The 15,618-nt window shown below is 36.4% G+C and overlaps 1 protein-coding gene across 1 annotated transcript; it reads right to left on the bottom strand.

Moving 5' to 3' along the window:
- Positions 1-2,121: 2,121 nt before the first annotated feature.
- On the bottom strand, positions 2,122-13,901 carry LOC147852304 (serine hydroxymethyltransferase, mitochondrial-like). The gene is made up of 15 exons (XM_087334246.1): positions 13,751-13,901; positions 13,592-13,657; positions 12,249-12,335; positions 10,762-10,855; positions 10,605-10,664; positions 4,738-4,862; positions 4,455-4,547; positions 4,249-4,341; positions 3,946-4,143; positions 3,659-3,763; positions 3,481-3,546; positions 3,211-3,288; positions 3,020-3,131; positions 2,623-2,733; positions 2,122-2,517 (listed from the first exon to the last, which is right to left on the bottom strand). The coding sequence occupies exons 1-15, from the start codon at positions 13,820-13,822 to the stop codon at positions 2,369-2,371; spliced, it is 1,509 nt and encodes a 502-aa protein (XP_087190372.1). The 5' UTR covers positions 13,823-13,901; the 3' UTR covers positions 2,122-2,368.
- Positions 13,902-15,618: the final 1,717 nt, after the last annotated feature.

The following is a 15,618-nucleotide window of genomic DNA, read 5'->3' as shown; positions in this document are numbered from 1 at the left end:
TTAAACCGAAAGGTCGAAGAAACACTAGTTGCAGGTTGGAAGCAATGGTCGGCTTAAGCAGCCGAATTACGAGTTCTACGGACAGACGCCGAAAACCGACGAAAAGAAGGAAAAGGCTTCTACAAGATGGACGACAACAGCATACAAATGATCCGAGAAAACCTCACCGAGGATTTTCATGCCTTAGCCAAGGCCCACACGAAAGCCATCGGCAACCTCCTTGAGGAATTCAACGACGATCAAATGTTGTTGATGATCGAAACGGACCAAGCCTTAAACGATAACGCCCCAAAACAACCTGACACAGTCGACAAACAACCAATGAAGCCGGACAGCCACACCCCAACCTCCCCGATATTACAGAGCAAAGACAAAAAGGAGCTTGCAACAGACATTTCGGCCGAAAACACCAACGGACCACGACCCAACCCCGCGACCATTCCAAAGGACGTAACAACCGAACCAAACCAGATAGAGGGAATCCTCCACATTTTGACCGAGGATTAACTGTAATATATACTAAATTAATTTTTACGAATTTCAACAAAGTTTTTTTACAAATTGGAAATTTCAATTTGTTGGGTTTGACGTGCCAAGGCACTCTCCCATAGGTGTGCCAAGTGTTGTCCGTGGGCCAAAATAGTAACATATGAGAATCGTAATAGGAATTAGGTAGCAGTAAGTAAACAACTGAAAGCAATCAAAAGCAGCCAAAATAAACACAGCCGAAAACGTGGAAGGAGGAGTGTGTCGAGGAACATCTATATATCTCTTATATATCTTAAATTAAATGGGAAACTAGATCTTTAATGTCCACCAACACGCATTTAAAAGTATTAATATGTAACCTCAAGGATGACATCTCATAGGTATGCAAAACCCAATGAAATACTAGATTTTGTAACCTAAATGAAAGGAAATATTTCTCACATGGTAATGTATAAATGAAATTCATATGAAACCATCATGCTCTATCACCTAATAGTTTGTGTTAGCAACCTTATGTGTTGTATGATTGTGATTATCTAATGTTCAGTGGTATCCCTTGTTATGGAGCAAGATATGCGAAATCTTGCATGTTGAAGTTCAAATAGTGTCTATAAAGAAATATGAGGCAAGACGTCTCATACTCATAGGGGAAAATGTCTAAAACTTCTTGTGGTATCCTCGTGGCCTATTCTCAACCTATTTTATTATAGTGGTGTTTGAGTACGTGTGTATGATTCATGCATGGTTGGTTAAAATGTCCAAACTTATCTAACTAGGTGTGCAAAACCTCGATTGTAAAAGCTCATAATATCCAACACTAAAGGGAAATTTACATGGACGGAAGTGCTCTTTTTGTAAATACATGGGGAAATATTTATATCATTTTGTGTTATCATCACGGCCTATCCTAAAGGGGCTTAGCTCTACCAATGTTGTGCAATATGTCCAACACTAACGGGAAATTTACATGAGGGGAAGTGCTCTTTTTCTAGCGACATGGTGAAATATTTAAAACAATTTGTGATATCATTGTTGCCTATTCTAAACGTGCATAGATTTGGCAATCTTGTGTCCACAATTTGGTTTGGCATTCCTCTTCTTTTTCATGTCCATATTGCCTTTATGACATGTTGATGAATTCTAGGTTTAAATATGTTTCATCATTTGTAACCTTTGAATAAACTTTCATTGAAGAAATAAGTGATTAGGATTCAAAGTGTTTTATGATTTGAACTTCGTGGTTGATAACTTTCATCAACAAATTGGCATAATCAACAATATTTGGTAGAGTTAATTTTTTGAGGCATAATAAGTTCAGCATCTCATTGCATAGATTATGTTCACAAATGATCACAAGTTTTATAGATTTATGTTCACAAATGTGTCTGATGGATCGGCAATGGCCTCTCGTCCACATGCCACATTAATCACAAGCCATCATTATCTCACATGGCATTAGTTATCTATCTTATACATGAGTTCTTAATCGAGAATGCATAAAATTGCACTACGCACATTATTTGTTCAAAGGATTCTCTCCATAATTATGTATAAGTTTCCACATATACATTTGTTTTTACCCTTTAAAAGTTTTATGAACCCTAAATTGTGCATCCTTTCCAAAAGAATTGAAAGATTATAATTGTAAAACTAGGTTCAATACTTCCATTATTGTGGAATTGATAAATCCATCTATGGATTTCCATCTTCTGATGGAAAAGCTTCTTCATCTCAATTATAGGAAAATGCATATATTTGCATAGATCAACAAGGTGATGATCATTTTTTATTGTGGTAGACACATTATGCCATGTGTGTTTTGTCTGACGCACTCATTATATTTTGATTGTTACTCTTTAGCAGATATTGTAGTTTACGCTTAGTCTTTATATTTCATTGATGTTTTCTCAAACCCAATGGTTGGAAATTGCTTCGCATACTCTTCTACCTCATGGCGTAGAGCACGAATATCGTAGTGGAAATTCATGTTAGCCTCAATAGCCTCAGCAAAATCCTTGGACTTTGTACCTAGTAGAAAATTATATTGATCATCGTTGCAACAATAGGAATGAACACCACCATCGAATATATTTTTCCCATTAACCAATGAATATAATAAAGAGTGTTTTTCACCTTTGATGGCTCCTTTGATCTTCAAGGCTATATGTACAGCTTTGTCGAAAAATTCCGCCACCCTTTCGAAATCCTGCTCTGTGAAACCTCGTGTAGTAAGGGCGGGACTTCCTGAAGTTTACAATGCATGTGATTTCAATCCATGTTATGATTCTCGGGTACATAAAACCCAAATACTTACATTCTGAGCCATGAACCAATGGCATGCAATGTTAGTTTCTCGAGTGCCAACATGAAAAACTCATGTCTTTGTAGAAGTTCATTAGATATATAATCATCTTTTGAACCTTGATCCAATGGCATACATTGTTATGGTTTTTGAATGCCCACGTGAATTACTCATGTTTTTGGTTAGTGACTTAATGAGATATATGAATGCAGATTATGTGTTCATTACCCATGCGAATGCCCCCCGGATCTGTAGAAGAGACATCCCCGGGAATTGAACTTTTGTTGGCTGCTATATGACATAACTTCAGCACCTGTTCGACTCTAGAACCATCTAGGCCCTTTTCAATTTCAGTTGATAGTTAGAAAGTGAGAATGTTCACACTGCCAATGATATGGAAACTCTTGTAACAAATATACCTTGGACTTGAGATTAACGAGAACCAAGTGATTATCCGTTCCACCCGAGATTAGATCATAGCCTCGAGCAATCAAAGCCTGTGAAAGACCACCATACATATTAATCCACCGATAGAAAGAAAAAGTATAAGAAACACCAGCCTTGGGCCAATGAAACAAGGATTTTGAGATTTCTCAAGACACAATAAAAAGGAAGTTTTTTTTTTCTCGATAAGGATATCTAATCCCCACTATCTTGAGAGAATTATCCCGAAGAAATGCATTCCATACATTGGCAAATTGTGTATTGTTCTTCAACACTTGCTCTTGATAGGCTCTGAACTCCGGCGACATTGCCTGGATTCAAATATTATTCGACCAAAACGAAGGCTTACATTTCAACCTTTACGAACTCAATGATGCACACATGCATAAAATTCCTACTAATTTGATATTCAAAGCATTATACTTGTTTCAAAGCAACTGCAAGCCCAGTGATGGTGTGATTATGAGGACCTCCTTGAAGGCCAGGAAAAAGAACCGCATTGATCTTGTCCTCGTAATCATACATGATCTACAAAAATACCCAATCGCTTAGCATTGCATTATTTTGATGGATATGGGTGTGGTGAAATCATTTCTTTATGTGAATTTTGATCAAGTAAACAGTAACTAAAAAAATGATGTTTTTTGGTGTGTCATTTAAACCATGATTCCACACAGAGGGTACTTGTGATTCACATTGTGCTCACTCACCTCTTGTTCTTGTTTGTTCACTTCTTTCAAGCCCTTTCTGAAAAATATCAATGCTCCACGCGGGCCTCGTAACGATTTGTGGGTCGTGGTCGTGACAACATCTGCGAATTCAAATGGGCTGGGAATCACATTTGCGGCAACCAAACCGCTAATGTGTGCCATGTCCGCCAAAAGAATAACCTTCAATTTGTCGCATGCCTACATCCCCCCAGAAGCACATTGAGAAAAACCTAGCCATGGATATGAGAAACAAGCATGTCTACTCCGATGCTCTCTAACAAAGAGATAACTAAATTAAATTACCTTACGCATCCTCGCATAATCATAATGCCGGGGGTATGCACTCGCACCCGCAACGATGAGCTTTGGCCTGAATAAACCCATTAGCTTCTCCATCTGTGATGACAGATAGCATTGTTGGCTCCTTCAGACTTTTATCTATGCTATACCTCAATAAAGCAGTCAGTATGTGAGAATAGTAATATATGACAGGAGAACCAAGTGAATACCTCGTCATAGTCTATGTAGCCTGTCTTCTCATTCAACCTGTATGCCATAGTTTCAAAGAAGATTGAAACAGCTGATATCTTCTCTGTGTCTGTCTGCAACAAGAAGACAGCATGATTAGAGTATGATGCAGCTTCTACTAAACAAATTTGCTGAATGGGGTGAGGGAGGGGAACCTATAGAGCATACAATCCCAACACAAATCTTCTTTTCTACTTGGTTTTGGGAGGTACCATAGACAATGCCCACCTAAGAGGGACAAGAGACAAGAGACAAGAGACAAACTTGGTATCCATGTGAAAAATGGCCACCATGTGGCACATCCAGACCCATTATCCGATCATGAGGCTTGAGTAGCGCAGTGTACACTTGAAAATTTGATGGAGATCCTGACAACGATTGTACATTCACTGCAAAAGATAGCCAAAACCAAATAAGAAAAACAATCTTTTTGCACCGAATACATGTTCTTGTGAAACAAGTCCTCTATTTCATGAATCATTACAATGACCTTCTACCATATGAAGTTATGAGCTGCACAAAGCGTACCATATAGATATGAATGAGCACCGAATTGGGTTGCCAAATTTGAACGAGATATTTGGTACATATGTGAATCCCAAATCAACGTTTACATTATTTAGCAAGAAGTGGCATTGTATTCAATTGCTTAAATACACAATCAATGTCTTGTATTAGGAGTATCTTATATTGAAACATCTCTTTAGATCAAGGATAAACAACAATCACAATATATACCTTTTCACATGAGATGCTAACACCGAATCAAAGCAACGATTCGCAAGAATAATCATCTTTGAGTTTGTGATATAGGATTCAAAGTTTCGAGAAAGTTACTTTTCATTTTTAAGGTTTTCAATTAGGTGCATAACAACATTACTGATGCATTAATAGGTTGTAAATGTGCATATGAAAATACACGTTATTATTTGACACTCCAAAAAGGATGAATAATGTTTTGTTGATCTATAATTATATCAATGTAGACATTCTTAAAGGTAGCATGTATTAAATCATTCAAGTTTTTAATTAGCATGTAACGATTGATCAATGAAAATATGAAGCAATTAAAGAATTGAGAAATTCAAGTTGTGGATGTAGGTAATCCATAATCATGGTAAACCCTAAGTTGGGGTTCATATTATGAAAACCTATGAAATTTCAAGTTGTGGATGTAAGTAATCCATAATCATGGTAATTCCTAAGTTGGGGTTAGTATTATGAAAAACTATGAAAAAAGCTCTATTGAGAATCGAATACTACACAACATAAATAGCTAAGAGTCTTATGGTGTGTGAGAACAGAGGGGAGTGAGGTTAATTAAGTACATGAGAGAATTTTAGAAATGAAATGATTACATAACATTAATCAACTACAAATCAACACCTAATTAGTAATACATATTGGAGGGTTGGTTGTTCTCTTATGTTGAGCGTCATAGTTACTTGTTTTCGTTTCAAAGGATTTTCTTAATTCCAACTCTTCTCATGATAGGCACACTAAATTCTCCATGGAGGAATGGATCTAATCTTATAAGTTATATATAAGAAATGTATTCTATTTCCTCCCTATTAGAGTTTTGACAATCTTCTTCGATGGGCAATGTTGACTCAACCTGAATTCTCTCAATGCCTTCATGTACTTTTCTAACTCGCTGACTTATCAAGGCCTCACAACATGCTCAATGTCAGAATGCCTATGACAATATCAAGTGTTGTTTCACTTGGTCAATATTTAGCTTTGAAGACTTCTGGCATTGCAATTATGGTGGCTTGTGGTTGTACCAAGATGTGGAATCATCGAACATGAAATCTCGTCTTACACATTCTTTTTTTTTCCGAAAAAAAACTCCTTCCATTAATTATAAAATTTTACAAATGAGACGATTATGTACAAATCCCTGTAGGGACGCGATAGTTCCATCTTATGTGGATGCCCACTGACTCAAGAAAGGGAGAGCACGACCATTGTTGGATGAAGGCTATTCGTTGTCTTTCAACTCCATCAGAGCCGCCCTTGAGGCCATCATATTGGCTCTTTAGATTGACTACAATTTCACTCCATATCTCTTGCAGTAGCCTTGTTGGATGCGTGGTTTGGTTGGAGAAGACCTGTCTACACCGTTGTTTCCATAGAATCCGAAGAGTTATTGGGCTGACCAATTCCAACACAACTTTTAAGAGGAATTGAGTGGACATTGCCGCTGGTGGAGAAAGAAACCTCTTGTGCTTTTATCACCAAATTCATCCCCTCCTCCTGATGCTCGTATCTGTCAACTGGGGTCTGCCATGATAGCCAACATATATTTCCCCACTTGATGGAGCCTTGCACCTGGCATAATTGCAACAACCGGCCAACCCCCCGCCATATTCGATGGGACGTTGGGCAGTCCCAGAGAGCGTGTCGTATTGATTCTACTACATGTGGGTACTCTACACAATTAGGAGAGTTAAGGTTCCCACGTTGCCATGCTCCCACCGGTAGGGACTTATGTATTAATAGCCATTGGAACGTGGTAATTCACCTCACGTGTTGTTGTTTTTAGATTTTCTGCCAAAACTTGGTGATAATTGTGGGAGGAACTTGAAATGTGTGCCAGACCTTCGTAGCAGTCGGCTCTCGGGCGGTTTGAGCAGCTAGAATATGGCGACCCAATCTCGTTGTGAATTGGAAGAAAGGGATGGGTTTGCTTCCTTGCCCCGCGTAAGGATCCCGCTATGTCCATTGCAAAGGGTCCCAACTGACCTTACGTAGCCATGTGTTTTCATGAGTACATATGTGCCAATCGGGTTGTACTTTCTTACTCAAGTCAGTATCCCAAAAATATAGTTTTATCGACTTTGAATCAAGTTTGATCCACAATTCCTCTAACATGATGCACATATGTTGTGTTATGCAATAGATAGTTTGGGTTTCCTTCCATCGAAGTAAAGATCACAATGTGCACTCACTCCCCTAGCTACACATTGATTCATTAAGGACATTATAGTGGACATGGATTTTGCCCAATATATATGTATGTGCTTTTCTCCTTTACCATAGCATGGACCACTTGAGCTATGTGGTAGTTTTTCCGTTTTGCTACACTATTATATTGGAATGTGTATCAAGACATGAATTAATGCCATATTCCTACCATTGTAAGGAAATCCATGTACCCATTAGGAAAAGTACTCATTATTAAACAAATTATCTAAATGAGTAGTATTCTAGGAAAGATAAGTATGGACACTTTTGGTGAAAAATAGGAGTCTCCTTTTTAGATATCAATCCTTGGGCCTTAAGTAAGGATTGATTAGTGTTAGGGTTAAACACATTGGGCCATTTCAGAATCAAATAGGTAATTGCATTTACCTCAGCTATCCAGTCGGCCGCCTTAGCCAGTTCATGTGGATTGTGTTAAGCGAGTATTAAGGTATGTAAGTGGTACTATGAATGACGACATTCTTTACAAGTTGGACACACCTATTCGACTCAAAGGGTACACAGATGCTGACCGACGATAAACCTCGAGCTTCTTATTCTCAATCGGTAGCGGTGCAATTTCCTGGAGTAGCAAAAAGCAACTGATAGTCACACTATCAAGCATAAAGGCCGAATACAAGGGTGCAGCCATTGCCGCATGTGAAGCCATTTGGCTTAAGAGGATACTAAAGGATCTAAATGTCTACATTGTTGATCCAATCCTCCTATACTGCGACAACCTTAGTAGTATTCATCTAGCGCGGAACCCGATGTTCCACGCTCGAACTAAGCACATCGAGGCACATTACCACTTTATTCGAGAATGTGTCATGGCCAGAGATGTCAACCTGCAACATGTCAACACGAACTTCTAGATAGGTGACATCTTAACAAAAGCTCTGGGAGCTGACAAGCTTCCGAAATTCACGTTGGATCTCAGTCTTTCAACCTCCGACTTGTCGAGCTTGAGGGGGGGGGGGGGGGGGGGGGGGAGTGAGCTTGAGCCAAAAGTAGAATGAATCGGCATCATCATCAAACGGACCCGAACAAATTCGAATGAACAAAGGAGGAAGCAAAGTGAGCTCGCCTCCACAACCGAAGCTAGAGTTGACCCGGATACCAGCAGGACGAAAAGCTGACTTTCTAGCGATCGAAGTTGAGCTTGAAGGGGCGTGTTGAGAATCAAACTCAACTTCCCTATGGTGTGAACACACTTTGAGAATATCCAAGTGTGTGAACACCCCACTATTATGTAACATAACTAATGTGTCATAAGACTTAACTTCTATGCCACATAGTTAGTAAGTAGGTAGTTAAGTCCCCACCTCGTTCCCAAGAGGTAGTAAGAGAGTGTAGAGAGAATGTGGCCATATAAGCACCTTCACCTCTCCTTTGTAAAGTGGTTGGTTATTTTTTTCTTGTGAATACAATTTTCTTGTTTTCTGCCTATTCTGTGTCAACTCTCTCTCTCTCTCTCTCATACACACAGACACATACATCTTCATTCCGCTGCACAAAATCATACACTTGATTCTTTACATCATCAATAATGAACATATGCCCTTTTATTCAACAATGGGCTACCAATCGGCCTCCTTTTTTGAGGCCTTCTTTGAAATAGTTGCCACCCTTGAATAGGTGCAATTCTTGCTTTAATATTTGTTTGATAAACACAAGGTTTCTTTTGGTATAACAAGGACATGCAAGAAATGTGTGCTACACTTTTGATGTCCATTATCATACCAAATGTCACATCTTTGGTGGTTTGTTCGGCAATACCCAAAATAATTTCCCATGACTAGTCATTAGGTTGGACACACCACGATTGAAAAACTACATGTCATCAAACACACTCATGATTCCCAACATCAAGCTAGCTTTATGGCTCATCACAAATATTTCATAATTAGCACGAGCCTTGGAATTGATGTAGTTTGTGACAATTTGCTTGCACATGGCTTGGCTTCTCCATGTCTGGTACATGTTGATTCCACCCTCTACATTTATTCCACTCATTAATTGATCTTTTTCCGCGACCTTTTCCATGGCCAATGGCCATGCTCTTGACTGACAACAAGGCATCTCGTTTGCAACGAAATTCTTGGTGCCAATGTGATATCCTTAGATGGGCAATATCAATTCTAGGTTGGAAAAGGCGCATGGATGTTCTTCACATCTCAATACATGAAATTTATGCAATTAAAGATGAAATAACAAGAATCCATAATCATAAGGATGTTATTAAAAAGTAAAGATACTTTATTCATGCTTGCTGGATATATAATCTCGTAAGCATATTATTGTGCATGAATAAAGTAAAGATTTCTAAATGTGCTTTCATATGTGCACATGCACACCGACATGATGGAAATCTCACAAGAAGAAAAGGTATAAAACAACCATAATCACAAAAGTTTTCTGGTTCTTCTTGATGACAGATCAGAAGCATTACCAACCATAATGGCTTAGACAATGGGTATATTCACTTGGCGAGAAAGTGGTCGATAGGTGAGCTTAATTTGGGCAACAAATTATTATTATTATGGTGAGTGTTTGACTAAATTTGGTTGGAGCTTTTAAAAGTTTGATTTCTTTTTTCATAACCAACACATGATTTATGCATTATCCATCCTTGAGTTATGCATATTTAATCATGATCGAATTCATAAACATCCATGGCCATTCATAACACATCCATAACATACCCATAACACATGCACGACATACCCATGACCATCCATGCACTTCCCTTCCATGTGCAACCATGAATTTTAGTATCATATGGTTTTTATCAAAATAAATTTATAAACTAATGACAATGAATGACAACCTAACCTAAACCCCTTTGGAATTTTATATTTTTGAGTTTTCTTTTCTGTGAGAGAGGCTTGCACTTGATAATATATGTGAGTTTTAGTTTGTGCGATAAGCTTGTGTTTTGTCTCAAATGTAAGCCTCTTTATCATGAGGTGGACATTGGATGGATGAAGAACAAAAAAACAAACATTTAAATGCTCCTCCATCCTAGTTAAAGGCTTAATTGCATCCTGGGAAGGTTACTTCTCAAATTAGTGAATTCACCAACCATGTGCTTGCTAAACCCTCATGCGAAAATGAAGTAAAAGCTAACTAACATATAGAAATAATTTTCAAACAAAATTGAATACCTCCCCATTTGGTTGGATCAAGACGGAATGCCTCTAATGCTCGCTTTTGACATAAGGACCCTACAATGTTAATATATTTCCAAATGTACAATAAGACAAAATAGAGGCATATAAGATAATCTTTCAATTTGTCCAATAAACCTTGATGACTACATACTCATTCCCACAAGGTATTTATTAGTCATTACTGACCCCACAGCTTGCATGACAGATAAAGAAACAAAATTTTCTGAGGGAATGAGCTCCAAACCCTGCCCAAAATATTGCAAGTATCATATTATAGGAAAATATCTAACGAGTTAACTTATGATTTTGATTGTACTCCCACCACACAAAGATGTATGATATTATAACCTTATGATCCAGATCTTACACATAGGAAACCATAGAATCTCTACTATTGTCATGGTTCTAGAAGGGGAAGAGGTAGATTATCCTTAAAATGCAAAAAGCTAATAGGATGAGGGAGGACATGCTGAAAAAAGCAAGGCCATTATGTGGAATGATTTAACATTACGTAGAGAAATTTGAAGAATCGAAAGAGGAAGGACTATAGGTGGAGATATTAGTGATTCCCTCCATTGTGTCTATATGCCGCTTGTTAATGCATTAACATAATTTGTTCATATTGATTATGAAATAGTAGATAGTTCCAAAAGGAATTGATGTCCTAATGCCAAGTTTGGTCTCAAATTTGGGCCATATCATCAATATAGTATTTTCATGAGTGGGCGACAGAATGTTTAAGCAAATTTTATCAGTGCTCTATCATTTTATCTATCATTCACAAGAATTGGGACATCAAGGCTAGCTCAAACAATTTTTTCTTCAAAATAGCATCAAAAATACCTTGAGAGACTCTTTCCAAATGTTTTAATGGGCATTGCTTAAGTCAAAAGTGAAAAAATATGAGAATGGATGCCTGAGGGATCAGCTACAATAAGGTAACCCAGATTTGATGCAAATTACATTTTGGTTAGAATTTCTATAAACCATGTTTGTGGCCCATAGAGGCCCCTAGGATTATACCTCTAATAATAGATTGCCCTCTATATTTCATAGAGCCATAATCTATAGGTAAATTGCTTTTATGTGTGAGCTTGGATAAAATGAAAATATCAAGAACTATTGCGGTTAATATATCCAACCACTACCATGCTATAATTAGACAAGATATGTCTTGTTTACATTCTCGTGATTTTGTTGAACTTGAACACAAGGTTCTACAACTTGCTAGTTTACGAGTTACATTATTACATATTATAGATGACATATTTCTCCATCTCAAGTATTTGAATTCTTTGAAGTAAAAGAAATTTTATTTCTTTACTTGCGCAAACACAAACACAGAGACACAAATTTATCATAACATTTTCAAATTTCATGGTTTCTCGTAACGGTTAGGTCACTCTCATGAATATTTTATTTTTCTACAAACTCAAAGAAAAACATTGGGAAGGGTACATACATAACATAAGGTTTGTTACAAAAACCTAACAAACTGTGGGTTTTTTTGTCGTCATCATTCACTTGTACCTAGCGTGTGATGCTTTGTTTAGTGAGTGCATTACCCATTCTAATATTTTCTTTTCAAGTCCCAAATCCCACCCTAATGTGCAAGTTCGTAAACGAAAAATGAAAAACCTTCCATTGCCGATTCTTTTCGAGCTCAATCTCATTTGCAATTTCAGGATCAAATTCTTCTAGTGAAGTATTTAGTTGCTTGGGCCACTGCAAAGGAAATGCAAATCGCGATTAATTGAAAATAACCAAATGAACATAACACTATTTTTATGTTAAAATTCCACAAGCATTATGAGTCAACATGTTCAAGATTCACATATCAATTAGATGTAGGCATGAATGTATCCATACTACACCCACCATATCGACAAGCTTGTGTAGTGAGTCTGGTGATGTGCAAGATAAGTAGGTCACACACCATAGTTAATCATCATGGACATGAGAAGCAAAAAGGAAGAAGATAGCATACATGAGTGCAATACTACCAAACCTTAGATCTATCTAAATAAAAGATAATTCTATTTAAGTGTCTAATGAATTGTCCAACCATGAGTTTTTACATATTATTCGTTTAAAGTCTACTAAGAGGGCAAGCATGCCAACTAATGTAACAGTTTAAGCATCATATATAGGTACCAAATTAACTATAACTAAAAATTTGACCTAGTTGAAAATTTGTTATTTAATAGAAAATTGGATAAGTCAATGTTGCTAAACTGATGAACAAACATGGAACCCCTATATCATGACACAAATCACATATACCTACAATCTTAATTAGAAAAATTGTATATAATTTTAGGATAAAAATTAGAAAGCTCAATGCCAAGGCTAGATTATATGTCATTTCAAACTACTAATAATAGACAAGGGCTAGAAGTGACTATCAAGTAAATGCATTCAATAAATCTTTGATGGTTCTTGTAAGTTTGATTTGCTTAATATGAACTCATTCATGGAGTTTCAACAATGCGAATGTGTAATAAGGTTTTCCACATGCTATAGGACAATTGTTGAAATACATACAACACAATAAGACTTAAAGACTTAAAGTATATACATGTTTATAAGGTTAAGGGGGTAATTGTAGCCCATGATAAATACTCAACAATCCATTCTAGGAACCTTAGGGCAGATGAATATGTTGTCATTATGAAGAATTCAAGTTAGAAAGCAAGATAAAACACAAAATAGCAAAACAATGATAATAGGAGCCCCAAACAAAATATTCATGGCAATTAGGAGCTAGAAACATTATTTCAATATTTGATATGCACTTATTTCTACTAGAGGCTTTTGGCTCTTTATTCCATGGAATCTTCATCCTATGTTGTATCTAATATCTAAACCTTGGTTTCAGTATGAACATATTTTTCTACTATATTTACTAACCTTCATCAAGTGATATGATATATATTGGATCTTTGCGCTCTATATAGACCAATTATTAAAAGTAGACTTACTGTGATATGAAGCTTTTGCTTGGGGTATTGTAAATGAGCCCCATTATTAGGAAGAGCAACAAGAGACTGTGTATAGGAAAAGGTAGAAATAAAAATGTGAGATATTTAAATATATATAGATTTAAGTCTTGGAAGGGGGAGAATTAATAAGATTCTTACAAAATATTGTCTGAAAACTTTAATGTGATTATAATGTGATCGATTGCAGAGGCGAATAAGAACCATAGCCATTGAAGCTTTGAATAGGAAGAAATGGAGGATGAAGAAAATAATGAAGATGATGAAGGTAGTCAAACCTACCTATTCTAATTAAACATATCTAAATTAACTAGTGTTTACTTGTATTGTATTTAAATAATAATATTCGTTACTAGAAAATAAATTATGCTCATTATTGTACACAAAGCCATCAATGCATTTTTAAAGCAAAGTATAAACATATCACTTTGGAAAGATTAATAACATTTTGGCCACTTATTCGAAATATAATGTTTTTTAAGGAAAACATTACATTAGTTCAAATTGATGATTTCTTCTTCTTCTTCTTTTTTCCGTAAATAGTGCCTTTGGTTATGAAAAACACTACCATGACTAACTTAATATAAACTTTAGAGCTCTAAATATTATGACTCAATCCCACACAATATACACCAATTTAGATGACGAATATGATATGTCACCTTGCACTATTGGCTGTCTTCATGGTTGAGATTTCGTGATTTCTCTAACATTGTCAAATGCCACAAAAGAAGTCATTTTAACTTCTTGAAGACAATCCACTTAATTCCAATGGAACTATAGCCCACGATACCTCGAGAACTCAAAAGTAACTTGGAAATGAGGCCTCAATCCATTGTTCTCTAGATGTGTAAAAACACAATTGAGTAGTCTTACTCCATTCAAAGACATCCATACTAAATTGATACACCTTCAAACCATTGTAGCCATCTAGGATAAAAGAAATCAATGCCTATTGTGTTCAAATTCCAATAAACAAACGAATCACATTCCACCAATAATCTTTCTTTTGTTTATTAAATCCCCCAATATCAACCATAACTCTAAAAATGAATACCTTAGCTATCGAGAACACCAAGCTATTGTGATCACATGAAATCACCAAGTAATGGGTTTACAAAAATCCCATACCGTTATGTCCCTTTCTTCCACTTATGTTTTTCAAGTACCTTACAATTAACATTATTTTTTGATATAATAGTCAATCTCCTATTTATACCCAATCAAGTTCTTGAGATCCACCATTTAAATCAAGAATTGGGTCACGCAACAATAACGATCTTTACAACTTTTCACAAATAAAGGTATAACCTTTTGGCATATGAAATGTTGATTTTATTATTCGTAAGGCCATTAATCTTCTTTAGGACATTAACCATAGTTGTAAGGCCATTAACCTTCTTTAGGACACTAACCATAGTTGATTTTAGGACGTGTATTCTACATTTAGAATATGTTTTAGATTAATCTGAAGTATTCTACACGTATTCTACGTTTTAGATTTGCCATTTTTCAACACTAACCATAGTTGTTAAAAAATGTGTATTCTACATTTAGAATATGTTTTAGAATAATTTGAACTATTCTACACGTATTCTATGCATAGTTCCAACCATACTTCCCATTCGTGTCATAGTCATACGTGAATATTTGAATCATACTCATACGTGAAATGGCTCCAAGTATGATTGAAATCCATACAGGATACATACATACATATTGTGTGTCTAAGAGAGAGAGAGAGAGAGAGAGAGAGAGAGAGAGAGAGAGAGAGAGAGAGAGAGAGAGATTTATGTAGTGGGAAGTATGTAGATGATTGTTATGTACCATAACAATCATCTGCATATAGGGATGATTGAAAATCATTCAGCTTTGGCAAAGCCTATGCGAGTCTTTCCATAATCAAACACATTGTATGGTACACTCCCATGAACACATCTCCTAAGATCCTAGAGTCGAAAGAATGAATCCATTGATTAAGGCACCAAATCATCCACAAAAGAAAAAAT

The sequence above is a fragment of the Azolla caroliniana genome, unplaced genomic scaffold (assembly GCF_043228905.1).
Source record: "Azolla caroliniana isolate FFs.n. ecotype wild unplaced genomic scaffold, voAzoCaro1.0.p SCAF_18, whole genome shotgun sequence".
Lineage (NCBI taxonomy): Eukaryota > Viridiplantae > Streptophyta > Polypodiopsida > Salviniales > Salviniaceae > Azolla > Azolla caroliniana.
This window is presented reverse-complemented; position numbering and strand designations above follow the sequence as displayed.

Excerpts from the sequence above, each read along its gene's own strand:
- LOC147852304 (XM_087334246.1), bottom strand. The coding sequence starts at position 13,822 with ATGGCTATGGTTCTTATTCGCCTCTGCAATCGATCACATTATAATCAC. Across the intron at positions 4,863-10,604 it reads TGATCCAACCAAATGGGGAG|TGAATGTACAATCGTTGTCA; the intron begins GTATTCAATTTT and ends TATCTTTTGCAG. Across the intron at positions 3,289-3,480 it reads ACAATACACAATTTGCCAAT|GCTTTGATTGCTCGAGGCTA; the intron begins GTATGGAATGCA and ends GGTCTTTCACAG.